This window comes from Aquarana catesbeiana, linkage group LG08 (genome assembly GCF_042186555.1).
Source record: "Aquarana catesbeiana isolate 2022-GZ linkage group LG08, ASM4218655v1, whole genome shotgun sequence".
Taxonomy (NCBI): Eukaryota; Metazoa; Chordata; class Amphibia; order Anura; family Ranidae; genus Aquarana; species Aquarana catesbeiana.
In genome coordinates this window covers 60,223,903-60,243,289 of record NC_133331.1, presented here as the reverse complement: position 1 = coordinate 60,243,289, position 19,387 = coordinate 60,223,903, and the positions used below count along the sequence as shown (strand labels likewise).

At 43.1% G+C, this 19,387-nt stretch overlaps 1 protein-coding gene and 1 long non-coding RNA gene across 2 annotated transcripts in view; one reads left to right on the top strand and one right to left on the bottom strand.

Annotated features, from left to right (window-relative positions):
- Positions 1-19,387, top strand: part of RBM20 (RNA binding motif protein 20) — a 344,285-nt gene that overhangs the window by 236,104 nt on the left and 88,794 nt on the right. Inside the window, exons 3-4 of the mRNA XM_073595898.1 lie at positions 9,190-9,251; positions 9,327-9,400. Coding sequence (XP_073451999.1) covers positions 9,190-9,251; positions 9,327-9,400 — 136 coding nt within the window. The remainder of the gene's footprint in view (positions 1-9,189; positions 9,252-9,326; positions 9,401-19,387) is intronic.
- LOC141105783 (uncharacterized) overlaps positions 1-19,387 on the bottom strand; it is an 83,645-nt gene that overhangs the window by 6,356 nt on the left and 57,902 nt on the right. The window lies entirely within an intron of this gene.

The following is a 19,387-nucleotide window of genomic DNA, read 5'->3' as shown; positions in this document are numbered from 1 at the left end:
GCAATACCCCGCCATACCCTGCCATGCTGAGCCATGCTCAGCTGTACTCGCCCTCTGTATGTGGCCAGGCTGTGGAAGTCTCACACATGTGGTATCGCCGTACTCAGGAGGAGCAGGAGAATCTATTTTGGGGTGTCATTTTTGGTGTGTACATGTTATGTGGTAGAAATATTGTATAAATGGACAACTTTGTGTTAAAAAAAAAAAAAGCGTTTTAACCACTTCCCGTCCGCCGGCCGTCATACAACGTCCTTGACTTTGTGCAGAGATATCTGAATGATGGTTGCAGCTACAGGCATCATTCAGATATCAGCTTTTTCAGCCAGCGATTCCCTACACCATGAGAATGATCATAGCAGCTGTTCCACTGCTTGATCGTTCTTACAGGAGGCGAGAGGGGATGCCCCCCCCCCCCGGGCTTCTACCGACTCACCGCTACGATCGAAGCCAGGATCTTTTTTTTTTTTCTTAATTTCAGGCTTCCCAGCCTAGAGGTGAGATGTGGGGTCTTATTGACCCCATATCTCACTGTAAAGAGGACCTGTCATGCCACATTCCTATTACAAGGATGTTTACATTCCTTGTAATAGGAATAAAAGTGGTCAAAATTTTTTTTTTTGGAAAAAAGCATCAAACTAAAATAAATAAAGTAAAATGAACAATAAAAAAAAAAAAAAAAATTTAAAGCGCCCGTGTCCCTGTGTGCTCGCATGCAGAAGCGAACGCATACGTAAGTCCCGCCCACATATGAAAACGGTGTTCAAACCACACATGTGAGGTATCGCTGCGATCGGTAGAGCGAGAGCAATAATTTTGGCCCTAGACCTCCTCTGTAACTCAAAACATGTAACCAGTAAAAAATTTTAAAGCGTCGCCTATGGGGATTTTTGAGTAGCAAAGTTTGGCGCCATTCCACAAGCGCGTGCAATTTTGAAAGGTGACATGTTGGGTATCTATTTACTCGGCGTAACTTCATCTTTCACATTATGCAAAAACATTAGGCTAACTTTACTGTTTTGGTTTTTGTAAAGCACAAAACAGTTTTTTTTCCCAAAAAAAAACACGTTAAAAAAATTGCTGCGCAAATACCGTGCGAGATAAAAAGTTGCAACAACGCCATTGTATTCTCTAGGGTCTTTGCTAAAAAAACATATATAATGTTTTGGGGTTCTATGTAATTTTCTAGCTAATAAATGATGATTTTTACATGTAGGAGAGAAATGTCAGAATTGGCCTGGGTGCTCCAGAACGCCTGAAGGTGCTCCCCTGCATGTTGGGCCTCTGCATGTGGCCACGCTGTGTAAAAGTCTCACACATGTGGTATCGCCGTACTCGAGAGTAATAGCAGAATGTGTTTTGGGGTGTAATTTGTGGTATGCATATGCGGTGTGTGAGAAATAACCTGCTAATATGACAATTTTGTGGGGAAAAAAAAAAGTAAAAAAAAAAACCTTGATTTTGCAAAGAATTGTGGGAAAAAATGACAACTTCAAAAAACTCACCATGCATCTTTCTAAATACCTTGGAATGTCTTCTTTCCAAAAAGGGGTCATTTGGGGGTATTTGTACTTTTCTAGAATGTTAGGGTCTCAAGAAATTAGATAGGCCGTCAGTACTTCAGGTGTGATCAATTTTCAGATATTCGCACCATAGCTTTTGGACTCTATAACTTTCACAAAGACCAAATAATATCCACCGATTTGGGTTAATTTTACCAAAGATATGTAGTGGTATAAATTTTGGCCAAAATATATGAAGAAAAATTACTAATTTGCAAAATATTATAACAGAAATGAAGAAAAATGTATTTTTTTACAGATTTTTTGGTCTTTTTTCTTTTACGGCGCAAAAAATAAAGAACCCAGCGGTGATTAAATACCACCAAAAGAAAGCTCCATTTGTGTGAAAAAAAGGACAAAAATTTCATATAGGTACAGTGTTGCATGACTGAGTAATTGTCATTCAAAATGTGAGAGCACCAAAAGCTGAAAATTGGTCTGGTTAGGAAGGGGGTTTAAGTGCCCAGTTGTCAAGTGGTTAAAGAGGAGTTCCACCCAGGGGGTCCATTAAAAAAAAAAAAATTAAAAGTCAGCAGCTACAAATACTGCAGTTGCTGACTTTTAATTGGACACTTACCTGTCCCAGGGTCCAGCGATGCGGGGGATTGAAGCCCCGCTCGTCCCCCCCCCTCTGCTCGTCGGCACCGGCATTTCAACTGTGGGCACCGGGCTGTGGCTTCACAGCCTGGCACCCACTGCGCATGCACGAGCGGCGCCGCGCGCCGTGATTGGCCGCTCAATCACCTGGGACCTGTAATGGGTCCCAGATGATTGACAGGAGGGAGCAGAGCCGAGCCCTTCCTGTGCCGAGGGGGAAGTGATGCCACCAGCCCAGGCAAAGGAAGAGGCAGACTACGAGGGACCACCTAGCAACAGGCATTTAGAGGTAAGTACCGTATTTATCGACGTATAACACGCACTTTTTTCCCCTTAAAATCAGGGGAAAGTCGCAGGTGCGTGTTATACGCCGATCCCCTGCGATCCCATGGTGTCAAAACTTCAAAATCGCCGACCGCGATTTGAAAATAGCGCCGCCGGCGCCGAAATACACAGAAATATACAAAATGAACGAGAGCCGCCGGAAAGAGCCGAGGACCGGCTCTGTGTATTTCGGCGCCGGCGGCGCCATTTTCAAATCGCGGTCGGCGATTTTGAAGCCCAATATGGCAGGGACAGGGGATCGACGGCTGCAATGGGGCAAGGCTGCACTGGGGAAGGCTGCACTGGGGAAGGCTGCACTGGGGAAGACTGCACTGACAAGGCTGCACTGGGGAAGTCTGCACTGACAAGGCTGCACTGGGGAAGGCTGCACTGGGGAAGGCTGCACTGACATGGCTGCACTGACATGGCTGCACTGACAAGGCTGCACTGACAAGGCTGCACTGACATGGCTGCACTGGGGCAAGGCTGCACTGAGAAGGCTGCAATGATGGGCATTTAAATGTAAGTTTTTTTCCCTTCAACTTCCCTCCTAAAAGTTTTTTTTCCTTAAAATTCCCTCCTAAATTGGGGTGCGTGTTATACGCCGGCGCGTGTTATACGCCGATAAATACGGTAATAAAAAAAAAAAATATCCAAATTTTTTTTGTTTTTTTTTTTAGAATTTGTCAGGTATTTTTGTTTTTTTGGGTGGAACCCCACTTTAAACACTAAACCTTATTTGACATTTGTTGGTTTCAAGTTAGAATCATTTTTTGTTTGCTAGAAAATTACTTAGAACCCCAAAACATTATATATAATTTTTTTTGTAGAGACCCTAGAGAATAAAATGGTGGTTGTTGCAATATTTTATGTCACACTGTATTTGCGCAGCAGTCGTTCAAATGTAATTTTTTGGGTAAAAATTACACTTTAATTAATTAAAAAAATAACTAATCAGTAAAGTTAGTCCAATTTTTTTGTATAATGTGAAAGATTTTATGTCGCAAGAATCGTGATCTTTTTATTCTAAGCAAAAAAAATTGTGATTCTCATTTTGGTTAGAATCGTGCAGCTCTAATTGATAGTAGTAGGAGCCATTGGCTCCCGCTACTGTCAATCAAATCCAATGATGCGGGGGGGCAGGGCCGAGTCCTGCTGTGTGTGTCAATGGACACAGCTGCAGGACTCTGGAGCGCACCCATTCTCGAGTGCCCCCATGGAAAGCGGCTCTCGAGAAGAGGAGGGGCCAGGAGCGCCGCCGGGGGACCCCAGAGAGGGAGGATCGGGCCGCTGCAAAACCCTAGCACAGAGCAGGTAAGTATAACATGTTTGTTGATTAAAAAAAAAATAGTAATAATCTTTACAATCACTTTAAGTATGATACACTATGTACAAATGGAGGAAAGCTCACATAAACAGGACTGGGAACAAGGGGAGCAGAGGTAGGGTGACAGGATGCAGGACACCAGATACAGGATACTGGGTACAGGACACAGGGCAGAACACCGAGGCATTGATAAAAGTTAAGTGAGGGATTATATACCCAGCAGACAGTATTGGGTGGAAACTAATTACTGGGATCTGCTGGCTGCTGGAAGACAGCTGCAGGTGGAACTATCTCCTTCAGCTCTGGGAACTACAGTGCCACCAGGAGGTGATCCAGGTCCTGACATGATGACATCACTTCCCACACACTCACACCAAGAAACAGTTATATCCTGTCCCGTACATATCACATGCAATTCCCATTACAGCAACAAATTGAGGGCATCAGAGGAGTGGTAAGACAGTGAGGAAAAGCAGATAAGGTAAGTATAATGCCATGTACACACAAGCGGTTTTGCCGTCGGAATAAACTCTGAAGGCTTCTCCGATGGAATTCCGCTCAAGCGGTCTTGCCTACACACGGTCACGCCAAAGTCCGAACGGCCAGAACACAGTGATGTACAAAACGTACGACGGGACTAGAAAAAGGAAGTGCAATAGCCAATAGCTTCCGTCTTGTACTTGCTTCAGAGCATGGGTCGTTTTTGGTACGTCGGAACAGCATATAGACGAGCAGGTTTCCCGATAGTAATTAGTTCCGTCGGAAAAATTTAGAACATGTTCTCTAAGTCCATCTGAATTTTTGACAAAAGTTTCTGACGGACATTCCGCTCGTGTGTACGCAGCATTAGTATACCTTGCTGGAGGGGTAGACTATAAGTAAACACTGTCACTTTGTCCTAAATAGACACAAAAAAGTCTCTCTTTAAATGTGGGAAAATCGTCCTCTTGTGTGTATACATTTGAATGATAAGAACTTCCTGCCTACATCTGAAATGGTCACAACTCATTGGGGTTGATTTACTAAAACTGGATAGTGCAAAATCTGGTGCAGCTGTGCATGGTAGCCAATCAGCTTCTAACTTCAACTTGTTCAAATATGCTGATTGGTTTCTATGCAGAGCTGCACCAGATTTTGCACTCTCTAGTTTCATTAAATCAACCCCATTATAACTGTGTTTATTAAACAATGTCAATTTTTTAAGTTAGTTAATAAATAACATCATCTATGTAAGTGTATTTTATACTATTAGCCACTGGTGTTTGGTAATATCAAATCTGATGCTTGAGAAAATATAGAACCAGCATTGGGTGAGACCCTGATGTCAGCAAAGTTATACTCCTATTAAAAGCAAAATATACTTACCTTTCTCCCAGCTTCCGTACTGCAGGAGGTAACATCATCATCTTTCTAGTGAGATCTCTGGGAATGCTGAGTAGCATCAATCTTGTGAGATGACACTCCACTAGGAGCATCCTCTCACAAAATTTGGGCTACTAAGCATTCCCCTGGATCTCACCTTGGGCAAAAGCCAGGAGTAAAGTAATTACATTAATTACCTTTTTTTTTATTTTAGTGCAGCATTTTGGCATGGGGAAGGGGACTCTTGGTAAATAAGTGGACCTTGCATTTTTAGATTTTAAAGATTTGTATACATCAAGGCTAAACAACCTAGGAACCAAGTAGTAGCTGAGCTTTTTCTACCCCTAGGTGTGTTCCCTGGGTTGGAGTCTAAAGGCTCCTAAAATGGACTGACTAAAGCCTTGAACACATGATGAGAATATCACACAAATGATCATCCATTGGTTTTTTTTGCATGCTAGTTTTCATATCCAAAACTAATAGTTTTTTTGTTTTTTTTATATCTTTTTATTGGTATTTCCAAGTGTACAACACTCAACATAACCAAACATAAGGAAGATAAGAAGGAGTCATATTAATAGACTCAGTCACCCATGCAGGGGCTGTATGAGACAGAAAACACAACTCCAAGAGTCTACGCGACCATAATGAATCTAATTAAGTTACCTTGGTGTGACCCATGCTCAAGAAAATAGATGCTTTTACATGCTGGTGATGCTAATAAAAGGAGAATGCCCCTCAAGTATATCCAGAGAGTTAAAGACATCATAAGGTTACTCAAAAGTATTATGATCTATCAAGCATAGAGGCGCTAGCTGAGTCAGCCAGCCATTTAGACCACAATTTGCATAGGTATCCTTGTACAGAAGCAGGTTAACATTAACCAAATGTTTCCAGAGTGTGAGGGAAGAAGTAGTGGTCTTCTTCCATGACATAGTTATGGCTTTATGGGCATAGAAAAAGAGCAAACTGAGCATGGTCCTCTCTGCAACCATGGGAACCAGGGAGATCACCTCCTCCCAGTACTTGGCAATTGCGGGGCAACTCCAAAAATAATGTTAAAAATCACCAGGAGAATTGTCACACCATCAGCACTCTTGAGCAGCCGAAGGATCCATTCTTTTGCAATCTATGTGAGGTAAAGTAAGCTCTATGCACAATTTTGAATTGAATGAGTCTATCTCTTAGGAAGACCAAATGGCGAAACGGAAGGTCCCAAATGTCCTCCCAGTCCTCATCATCTAGCTCAGGTATTTCCCTCAGCCACTTCTGTTGAAGGGTACAGGGGTCTGGGAGGGGGACCAGAAGGAGATGATTATACAACACAGGTAAGCTTCTCTGAGCATTCAGTCCGGATTAAATGCTCCATGTCAGATTGTTTTTGCTCCAAGTCAGATTGTTTTAAAAATGAATAGGTTACTGGAGTTACGCAAATTCTCATAAGACAAAATACAACTTCCCGCAATGATGTAATGTTGTAATGTATTCTTTTATTTCCAAGCATGCACGGTCTTGGTCACGCTACTTTTTTTATAGACAAATACTGCACTGATTTAACTAAAATTGTTTGTTCTGTTATCGTACAAGAAGTATTTTTGTGCTTGTCCGTTTGGATAATTTTACATAAACTGTTGTGATCGGCTCTTAAAAGCTGTGTACTAACCAGCAGATTATCAGACAATCACTCCGAAAGTGGTATTTTTGGTCCGATTTTCCCACAGCAATAACTGACTGGAAAGCATTTGTATCATTTACCGCTTTAAGCAACTAGAGCCACTGTGGGTTGTTAGGCAGGCATTTAAATAGGGCATTTAATGCATAGCTCAACAGCACAGAGTATAAAAATAATCAGTGGCTCGGTACTCACAAGCATCCAGTGGAAGCATTTGGGTGGTGCTTTGCTAGGAAGTATTAAATTATTTACCACATTCGGCATAACCTGTTAGTGAACTGCTCATATACTTTAGTAATTGCCAAGAAACACCATAGATGAACGGACTAGGGTGGGACTCCTTTGTAAAATATCATCTGACATTAATATAACTGGTGTGGTTTATATTATAAAAGGGTGAATAGTATGCAATAAACAGTTAGCGATACTCTGTGCATGTCAGATATATATAGATATATCTAGATATATCTGCAAATAGTACAACACTGTCTTTTGGCTATAATTAGGATGATAAAACAAGTGTAATGTAAAATACTGTGCATGCTTATCTAACAATGGAATGTGCTTCGGACTAGCAAAAACTTATCTCGAGAAGCAATAACTGTTTCACTACCATTTCAAGGAGCCATACAGTTATGTAAACCAAGCACAGTAATTGCTCATTATCCCTAAAGTTGCATAATTTCACACCAACAGAATGTGTCTGATGTGAACCGTCATTTTGTTTTTCAAATAACTTGTTCAATTGCAGACTGTTAAGGGCTCCTGCAAATCAAACTGATGCATGTATATTCTTATAATAATAATGCATGTGAATCTCCCTAATTGGGGCACAGACAGCAATAAAAACCCGCTAACCTCCCACCATTTTATTCAAATCTAAAAGAAAAAATCTTGCCTTTAATTGTTGTGGTGGGTCAATTGGAGAAAACTAACAATGTGGAACCTGTACCCTACAATGTATCTCAACCTTTTTCCGTTTCTTTTTCTTTTCCATATGCAGTATGTCAATTATACTTTTAATGTGTCCATTTTGATGCCTCCCATGTAACCTCTGTTTCCAGTAATGAAAAATGCTATCAAAATGTTCATATTTTAATTTTTGTATATAAAAGAAAAAAAAATAATTAGCAAAACAAGAAAAACTATGCATAGGCTGATTCATCCCTCTTTTCTGCCACAAATGCAAGAATCCACAGCACAAGTCTTTATGGGTAGTCATCTCCCCACCTGTTGCAGTTTATTGGTGTAGATATACAGTGCCTTGAAAAAGTATTCATACCCCTTGAAATTTTCCACATTTTGTCATGTTACAACCAAAAAACGTAAATGTATTTTATTGGGATTTTATGTGATAGACCAACACAAAGTGGCATATAATTGTGAAGTGGAAGGAAAATGTTAAATGGTTCTCCAAATTTTTTATAAACATCTGAAACGTGTGGGGTGCATTTGTATTCAGCCCCCTTTTCTCTGATACCCCTAACTGAAATCCACTGGAACCAACTACCTTCACAAGTCACCTAATTAGTAAATAGAGTCCACCTGTGTGCAATTTATTCTCAGTATAAATACATCTGTTCTGTGAATCCTTCAGAGGTTTGTTAGAGAACCTTAGTGAACAAACAGCATCATGAAGGCCAAGGAACACACCAGGCAGGTCAGGGATAAAGTTGTGGAGAAGTTTAAAGCAGGGTTAGGTTATAAAAAATTATTGCAAGCTTTAAACATCTCACGAAGCACTATTCAATCCATCATCCGAAAATGGAAAGAGTATGGCACAACTGCAAACCTACCAAGACATGGCCTTCCACCTAAACTAACAGGCCGGGCAAACTGACAGATCTTGAGCTATTTTGCAAAGAAGAATGGGCAAAAATGCCACTCTCTAGATGTGCAAAGCTGGTAGAGACATCCCAAAAAGACCTGCAGCTGTAATTGCAGTGAAATGTGGTTCTACAAAGTATTAACTCAGGGGGGCTGAATACAAATGCACGCCACACTTTTTACATATTTATTTGTAAAAAAATTTGAAAACCATTTATCATTTTCCTTCCACTTCATAATTAAACTTATGTGCCACTTTGTGTTGGTCTATCACATAAAATCCCAATAAAATACATTTACGTTTTTGGTTGTAACATGAAAAAATGTGTAAAATTTCAAGGGGTGTGAATACTTTTTCAAGGCATTGTACATCCGCACATGTTTGGATTAACTACCTATTCGCTATTATTATGGGTCACTTTAGTCCTTCAATACAATTTGAACTGTCCAGTTAGACTACATTTGTTACTGACAGCCTTTGCTACATTACTATGTAAATTAACTTTGCTTTCTTTTTTTAGGACTGGGAACTGCACATCAAAGGCAGGATGCACATTCAAAATGTAATGAGTTACTCTGAGAGGTGAGTGTGAACTTTCTCTAGGTTGTATTTAGGGTGTAAGCACAAAACGTATTACATTTTCTGCTTTGCTTCCAGTGTTGGGATAAACTGTGTGCCCAATTCCAGCGACTCCTCTCTGAATTCTGACTTTCACGCCCGGAACAATGAAGGTGAGAAATCCTCTTGTCTTGGAAGTAGATAATATAATGGACCGTATCACTAGTTTCACATTTGGCTCAGAGACCGACATGCCCTTGAGTGTTGGACTAAATCATGGGGTCACACACACATGCCACCAGTGCTAATAATCCCTATCATACATTTACTCTTTAAGTCCAACTCTCCAGAGAAATTAAACATGAAGTATTTCCAATAACTGTCTTGTTAACATAGATATGACCTGGATCTGTTGGAAGTTTTTCAAACGACTTACCTTCTTGCCTATATATACATTCCTGAACTTTTACTACATACATTTCCTTTTATATACATTTATTACTCCAATGTTCTGGCATGGTTGTTTATTCTTATTGACCTGGAATCCAGTTTTAGCATTGAGTTGAATCCCCAGAGTGACACATATTGGAGGACAACGTAAAACATATAAAACTCTGCTGGAGGAAAAACCCAGGACATTGTACTGTCATCTGTAGTACTTTTACTGTCATTTTAAATAGTTAGATCATTCTACTGGTTCATAATTTACATATTATGTATTTTTTTTCTCAACTAGTGTCATTGCCCATAGCAACCAATCAACATATATCTTTCCACACAACATAAAAAATTAAGCCTAGGTTCACATTGGAGCGATTTTTCATGCGATTTGAGAGATCAAATGGCATGACAAGTCGCAACCTATTGGAGGCAAAGGCACTGTTCCAGTCGGCTCCGCACCAATTTGCAAAAGTAGTTTTTGCACTACTTTTGCCGATTTCGGGTGCAACTTCAGTAGACATCTGTGCATGAAGCCACACAGATGTCTTATCAAGTAGCACCTGATATCGCGCTGACCTTGCTACTTTGAAATTGCGCTACTTCAAGTGAACCAGGGCTAAAATTTTGATTATAATAAACAAAAAAGTGCAGCGCTATATATATAAATGTTACATAGGAAAACATATAATTGAGAACCCACCAAGTGACATCATATCAATCAATCAATGCATAAATAAAATCAATCAAGCAAAAAGACAAAAACTTTTGTTCACAAATGCATGTGAAAAAAATATAATATAAAACAATATATGTGATAGTCCAAAAACGTATTATAGTCCATCAACAGAGAAGGAAAAAACCCTCATCCAGGGGAGGTGTGATGAAAAATAGATGATCCACCAAGGAGTGTGTAAATAAGGTCTGCTTACCAAACAGCGATGACCGCTATTACAGCAGTCTCGCCCAGCATAGGGATTATGGTCTCCCAAAACCACAGGTGCAGAGCGGGACCAGTGACTTTAACACTCGACCATGACCGGAAATAGAAAGCAGAACACATCCATAGCGCAATAACGTATGATAAAAGATTTTTAATAGGATAAAATAGTTGCACTTACAATTTAGCAGAAACAATATGGCATAAGAGGTATCAAACACAGCAGCGGTGTCTCTGTGTGCCGCGGTTCACTTCCTGTGCTGCAAAGCCCGTCTAAGAACGCGATGACGTCACCGTCGTAGGCTCCTCCGACGTAGGCTAGGAGGAGCCTACGACGGTGACGTCATCGCGTTCTTAGACGGGCTTTGCAGCACAGGAAGTGAACCGCGGCACACAGAGACACCGCTGCTGTGTTTGATACCTCTTATGCCATATTGTTTCTGCTAAATTGTAAGTGCAACTATTTTATCCTATTAAAAATCTTTTATCATACGTTATTGCGCTATGGATGTGTTCTGCTTTCTATTTCCGGTCATGGTCGAGTGTTAAAGTCACTGGTCCCGCTCTGCACCTGTGGTTTTGGGAGACCATAATCCCTATGCTGGGCGAGACTGCTGTAATAGCGGTCATCGCTGTTTGGTAAGCAGACCTTATTTACACACTCCTTGGTGGATCATCTATTTTTCATCACACCTCCCCTGGATGAGGGTTTTTTCCTTCTCTGTTGATGGACTATAATACGTTTTTGGACTATCACATATATTGTTTTATATTATATTTTTTTCACATGCATTTGTGAACAAAAGTTTTTGTCTTTTTGCTTGATTGATTTTATTTATGCATTGATTGATTGATATGATGTCACTTGGTGGGTTCTCAATTATATGTTTTCCTATGTAACATTTATATATATAGCGCTGCACTTTTTTGTTTATTATATTTTAGGAGTTAGATACGGGACTTTTGTAGGTGCTGGCAGCTTTTTTCTCTTTTTCACAACTGTCTGTTTATAATTTTAGATCTGAGCGCAGCTTTGACTCTATCTTGGGTTTTTATTATATTCTAAAATTTTGATTGACTGCGCTCCAATTGAGACAAAGTTTCTCTCAGACACTTTTTATTAACCATCCCCCATTGTCTATAAACTAACCATATTATTTTCATGCAGCTTAGTACAATGTATTGTTCCCTGAAAGTAGATGTGTTGAACGAGAGGATGCCAGTATTGTTGAGAACAGCATTAGTAAAGTAGTCATAAGGCAACAAATTCATCTATCTCGGATAGACATCCAGTGGCGGCTGGTGCTCAAAATTTTTGGGAGGGTGCAAACAAACTGAAAAATACTGAACCCCCCCCCCCCATCAATTGCAGCCTCACTGTGCCCATCAATTGCAGCCTCACTGTGTCCATCAGTTGCAGCCTCACTGTGCCCATCAAATGCAGCCACTGTGCCCATCAATTGCAGCCACTGTGCCCATCATATGCAGTCACGTGTGGACTTCATATGCAGCTACTTGTGCCCATCATATGCAGCCACTACGTCCATCATATGCAGCCACTGTGCCCATCATTTCCAGCCACTTGTGCCCATCATATGCAGCCACTTGTGCCCATCAAATGCAGCCACTTGTGCCCATCATATGCAGCCATTGTGCCCATCAAACGCAGACACTGTGCCAATCAAAAGCAGCCACTTGTGCCCATCAAATGCAGCCACTTGTGCCCATCATATGCAGCCACTTGTGCCCATCAAATGCAGCCACTTGTGCCCATTATATGCAGCCACTTGTGCCCATCAAATGCGGCCACTTGTGCCCATCATATGCAGCCACTTGTGCCCATCATATGCAGCCACTGTGCCCATCATATGCAGTCACGTGTGGACTTCATATGCAGCTAATTGTGCCCATCATATGCAGCCACTGCGTCCATCATATGCAGCCACTGCGCCCATCATATTAAGCCAATGTGCCCATCATTTCCAGCCACTTGTGCCCATCATATGCAGCCACTTGTGCCCATCAAATACAGTCACTTGTGCCCATCATATGCAGCCATTGTGCCCATCAAATGCGGCCACTTGTGCCCATCATATGCAGCCACTTGTGCCCATCATATGCAGCCACTGTGCCCATCATATGCAGTCACGTGTGGACTTCATATGCAGCTAATTGTGCCCATCATATGCAGCCACTGCGTCCATCATATGCAGCCACTGCGCCCATCATATGCAGCCACTGTGCCCATCATTTCCAGCCACTTGTGCCCATCATATGCAGCCACTTGTGCCCATCAAATGCAGTCACTTGTGCCCATCATATGCAGCCATTGTACCCATCAAATGCAGACACTGTGCCAATCAAATGCAGCCACTTGTGCCCATCAAATGCAGCCACCTGTGCCCATCATATGCAGCCACTTGTGCCCATCAAATGCAGCCACTTGTGCCCATCATATGCAGCCACTTGTGCCCATTATATGCAGCCACTTGTGCCCATCAAATGCGGCCACTTGTGCCCATCATATGCAGCCACTTGTGCCCATCATATGCAGCCACTGTGCCCATCATATGCAGTCACGTGTGGACTTCATATGCAGCTACTTGTGCCCATCATATGCAGCCACTGCGCCCATCATATGCAGCCAATGTGCCCATCATTTCCAGCCACTTGTGCCCATCATATGCAGCCACTTGTGCCCATCAAATGCAGTCACTTGTGCCCATCATATGCAGCCATTGTGCCCATCAAACGCAGACACTGTGCCAATCAAATGCAGCCACTTGTGCCCATCAAATGCAACCACTTGTGCCCATCAAATGCAGCCACTTGTGCCCATCATATGCAGCCGCTTATGCCCATCAAATGCAGCCACTTGTGCCCATTATATGCAGCCACTTGTGCCCATCAAATGCGGCCATTGGGCCCATCATATGCAGCCACTTGTGCCCATCAATTGCCGCCACTGTGCCCATCAATTGCTGCCACTGTGCCATATCAAATGCTGCCAGTGTGCCCCCCGCTGGCCTGCCATCTGCACTTACCTGTCTCGGTGGAACAGCTCCTCGATGTCTTCTCCCGTCCTCTCTTCCCTGGCGTCCAATCACAGCACCTGTAGTTTCAGCCAATCAGGTGACGGGTGAGAGATCCAAGCACCTGATTGGCGGAGAGGCAATTTAGTGTTAGGAAAGCGAATATTAATTAGCTTTTCTAACACATCTGATTGACCTGCGAGTGCCCAGTATGATGCTCGCAAGTCACCTTTTTAGATGCCTATTAGAGCCTATGGCTCTAAACAGATGCTTCAGGGGGCGTGGCCAGGCAGCGCATGTAGCAGGACACACTTCTCCTCTGCTCCGCCGAGAATCCTGTAATTAATCCTGCGGATTACCCATCCGACCCGATAACACCCCCGATCGGAACCGCACGCTACTGGTGACTAGTCCGGTCCATATCGCCGTTCGATCCGCGGCTGATTAGCATGCCAAAACGGGGAAAAGAAGGCACAGGCCCGCCGGTGACTCAGGCCCAAGATGGCGCTCTGCCACAGAGATCACAGAAGGAGAAATACAAGGAGGCCGCTCAAAGACTCCTGTTTGGCAACAAAACTTCTAAAGAGCCATCCTCGCCCGCATCCGACCTCAGTGAAGAGGAGGGAGGCCGGCTGGAGTTAGACAACACTATACCACTGGAGGATGGCACTGGATCCCCTGCAGATTGGGCCACAGTGAGTACAGCACCACACACATGTCAGGACACCCAGACACTGAGCATGCCAGTGGATAATACTGAACCCACTCTCAGAGACATTCTCTCAGCAGTGACTATATGTAATAAATCCATATCACATCTGACGGATGAAGTTAAAGGAGTCAAAGCTGAGATATCCTATGTGAGACAGGACATGCAGAAACTGAGAGAGCGCACAGCTGCAGTAGAGAGCAGGGTCAGTGTGATGGAAGACGATCTTGTACCCATGCAGAGGGATTTAAAGTATAACTGTCACTTAGTAGACCAGCACGCTGCGCGTTTGGATGATTTAGAGAACCGCATGCGCCGCAATAATGTACGCGCACTGGGATTCCCAGAAAGAATAGAGGGTAAAGACCCGGTCACCTTCATTGAGCAATGGCTTCTCAACACATTCGGAAAGGATGCTTTCTCTCCACTATTTGCGGTTGAGAGAGCACATAGAGTGCCATCTCGCCCACTACCACCGGGCAATCATCCCCGCGCCTTTCTCTTTAAACTTCTCAACTACAAAGATAGAGATGCCATCCTTGCCAAGGCCAGAACCATGGGAGGCAAACTAGCTATTGAAAACTCCAAGATATCCCTATTCCCGGATTTTTCGGCTGAACTCCAGAAACAGCGAGCAAAGTTCATGGATGTCAAGCGAAGATTGAGAGATCTAAATCTGCCCTATGCCATGCTGTATCCTGCCCGCTTGCGGGTAGTCGCACTTGGAGAAACCCGCTTTTTTGACCGGCCGGATATGGCGGCTCAGTGGCTGGATAGAGAAGATAGAGCCCTTAAAGCGGCTAGACCGCAAAGAGATGTTCCCCCCTAAGTGATGTGCCTTGTGTTGGTGTTGGACTGATGGGATCCAGCCTACTGTTCCCCCCCCCCTTTTTTTATCTCTCCCCCCCCCCTTTTTTTTGGAGAGGGCGCCCGAGCTGAATGCGGGCCTCAAGACCCGAGCTTGCTGATAATTGTGGACAGTCCCTGCACCCATATCCGTGGCTTAGGCGGATGAGGAGTCCTGTTTATTTCAACCTACCCTTCCTGCTTTTTTTTCCCCCTTCCCCCCACTCTTCTTTATTTTTCATTTTTTGATTACAAGCAAGGAAGGATTACGTGCCTGCTGCTTCTGTAAAACCCCTGTAAGAACTGACCTGCTGGTTAACCGGGAGTTTTCAAGGCTTTTACCCCCCCCACACCTGTTGTGTGGAGGAAAAGCTGACCATGCAACTGTTACAGTTGGGTGAACTACCACCCTTTAGAGTTATGCCATACAGAGCAATATATCTTAAGCTAGAAACTTATTTTTTTCTGTGCTTATACCCTAACATATTGAAATATTTTTTCTTGTTGTTTTGTATTCTGATTTCATGTCCACAGATGCCTAACTGTCCCAAGAAGAGGGAAATTAAGTTTGATATGTTTTTTCTTTTATGCAATTGGTATCATACTGATATACAACTGGTGGGTGCTACTAAGGGTTATATTAGACTGCCTAAAGTTTCTGGGGTGGAGTGGGGATGACTAAGCTGACGATCGTGACGTGGAATGTCAGGGGGCTGGGTAGTCCAATTAAACGGATGGCGGTCCTCAGGCATCTCAAGTCGTTGGGTGCGGGGGTGGTCTGCCTGCAGGAGACTCACTTCTCGGCGGGCCTCACCCCCAGCCTCAACCCACGATTATATGTGACCCAGTTTCATGCAACCCATTCCACCTATTCTAGAGGAACAAGTATCTTGATCAGGAGGGATGTTCAATTCAATTGTATACAAAAACGCATAGACACAGATGGCAGATATATATTTCTCCTATGCACAATATCAAACCTAAAATGTATTCTTGCTAGTATTTATATCCCCCCACCGTATACCTCCGAGATTGTTAAACACCTGGCAAGTTTCATGGCCCAATACCCAGAAGTACCCCTGTTGGCAATGGGAGATTATAATAATTTTTTAAACGCTATTAAGGATAAAATACCTATACCTATTGCTAATACATGTCAGATACAAGACAAAACTCCTTTTGCTAAAATGCTTGAAGAAATAGGATTGATAGATGTGTGGAGATGCAAACATCCTGAGGACAAAAAATACTCCTGCTACTCGGCCTCCCATGCCGGATTGTCTAGAATAGATTTGGGTTTGGGAAACTATAAGATGCTACAACTGGTTTTGGAATCGGGATATGCAGATAGGAATATCTCTGATCACTCTGCCTTCTGGGTGACCATTTCATTGCCAAATAGGACCAACCGCCCAGTCTGGAAGCTTAATCCCTTCTGGCTTTCGCTGTTTGCCGAACCTGACCCTATACATACAGCACTCAGGCTGTTTATACAGGATAATATTGGCACTGCTAAGCTGGGGGTGGTCTGGGATGCAGCGAAGGCCTTTTTGAGAGGACAGCTTATTAAAACAATCTCACAGATTAAGACTGACACTAAGGCTTGGGAACTGATGGTACGGAATATGGTCACCGAGACTGAAAATACCTACACTAATAACCCCACGGAAGATACCAAAAGAGCATGGTTAAGCGCGCAGACAATGTCGGGCCAATTAGCACTGCAGTTAGCGGAAAATAAACGTTTTTTTTTTGCAACAATCACACTTTGAGGAGGGAGAGACAACTGGACATATGCTTGCAGTACTGGCAAGGTCCCAGCAATCATCCTCTCTTATTCCTGCCATTGGTGATGAGCAGGGGTCCTTGAAAACCTCTACCTCTGATATCCTGAAAGTCTTTAGGGATTTTTATGCCAATCTCTACTCCTCAAAGGTGATGCCCACTGACAGCGCAATAGAAGATTTTCTGGGAGGCTGTGAGCTCCCCAGTCTCCAGATAGAAGACAGGACCATGCTTAATGCCCCTCTAACGGCAGAAGAACTAGATCTTGCCTTATCCCAAACCAAAAATAACAAATCACCAGGCATGGATGGTCTCCCGTCAGAGGTATATAAACGTTATGCTGACTCTATGCTCCCCACATTATTAAAAGTTTATAATGAGGCACTAGAGGAAGGTTCCCTACCAAACTCGATGAACGAGGCAATCATCGTTGTCCTCTTAAAACCGGGTAAAGATGCGAACTCCCCTGGCTCTTATAGGCCCATATCATTGCTCACGTCCGATATTAAGTTGCTGGCCCGGATGTTAGCAAACAGGTTAGCTAAAGTAATTCATAAAATAGTACACAGAGTCCAATCTGGGTTCATACCCACGAGATCCACGGCCCAAAATATAAGGCGGCTATTCCTGAATTTACAACTCCCAACGGACAACCCAGGCAATAGGGCAATTTTTTCACTTGATGCAGCTAAGGCCTTCGACAGTGTCGAGTGGCCCTATCTGTGGAAGACACTACGGAGCATGGGATTGGGGGACACCTTTATCCGCTGGATACAGCTTCTGTATGCCACACCCACCGCCAGGATCCGCATCAATGGGGAGCTTTCAGAACCCTTTCCTCTATTTAGGGGCACTAGGCAGGGGTGCCCGTTGTCGCCCCTGCTGTTTGCCCTGGCCTTAGAGCCTTTGGGGGCCAAAATTAGAGGGGACTCAAGAATAGTGGGTTTTCAGAGAGGAAGAAATAAAGATGTGGTATCCATGTATGCAGACGATACCCTGCTGTACTTAGGGGACACAAAAGATACGTTACAAATGGTCATGTCCCTCATAAAGGATTTTGGGGAACTATCAGGCTTCTCCATCAATTGGGACAAGTCGGTGTTGATGCCACTTGACCCCCTGAATACCCCACTGCCCCTGGGTGCAGAAATGATACAACAGGTGAGCTCGTTTCGCTACCTAGGGATTCAGGTGACATCGAGCCCGGCCACCTATATTGATCAGAACCTGGCGCCCCTCTTGACTAAATTCCGGGAAAAAAGCAGAGCTTGGTGTAAATTGCCCTTGTCAGTGGCTGGGAGAGTTAACCTTATTAAAATGGTTTGGGCGCCACAACTACTATATATCTTTAATAATTCCCCAGTATGGATACCTAAGAGATGGTTCGATAGGATAGAGACCCAATTTAGGGAGCTTATTTGGAAGAAAAAGACAGCAAGGATAAAATTATCCACATTACAATATGGCAAGGAGGAGGGGGGACTTGCTGTTCCTCATCCCAGAATGTATTACCTGGCATCCCAACTGCAACAGCTGGGAGGATGGGGCCTATTGGATCACACAGACCCGATTCGGATGCTTACATTAGGGGACGAAAATAATTATTCAGCACTGGCAAGCTTGGAGGCGGGGTTCTTACATCTAGACCCTGAGGCCCCTACAGTTAAATTGTTGATCATGTTATGGTCTTTTGTAAAAAAATTACTAGGCGTTACAGGTTTTTTGTCCTGCACACCTCTTTGGAAAAACAGACAATTTAAGGAAATACAAAAATTAAAAGGTTTTAAGAACTGGGAGGACGCAGGTATTAAATTTGTTTCACAACTATACCAAAATAATACCCTCAAATCATTCCAACAGATCCAAATAGAGTTTGAGATCCCACATAACAATTTTTATAAGTATCTCCAATTGCGACATGCTTTACAAACCCAGAGCAGAACTGTCAGGATCCACCACACAGAACATCCGATTGTTCAGGAAGTTTTCATGGAAGAAAATAAAAAGGGGATGATATCCCGCTGCTATAACACCCTTGTCACGCGAATACAAGACTCCTCTAGACTACCATGTAGACAGCGCTGGGAGGAAGACATAGGGGCAATAGACGGAGATAGTTGGGATGTATGCTTGGTAAACGCCCCCTTGGTATCTCTGTCTGCATCTCAGAAAATCTCACACCTCTATCTACTTCACAGAGCATATAGAACTCCCCTTCAATTATATAAGTGGGGAATTAGAGATTCTCCCATGTGCCCAAAATGTGAACGTGATCATGGAGACTTACTCCATATGATATGGAAGTGCCCCAAATTATTTAGGTACTGGAAGGATGTCCTAGACACAATAACAGAAATATTTATGATACCTCTTGAGAGAAACCCAGTAACATGTATATTAGGAGGAATAG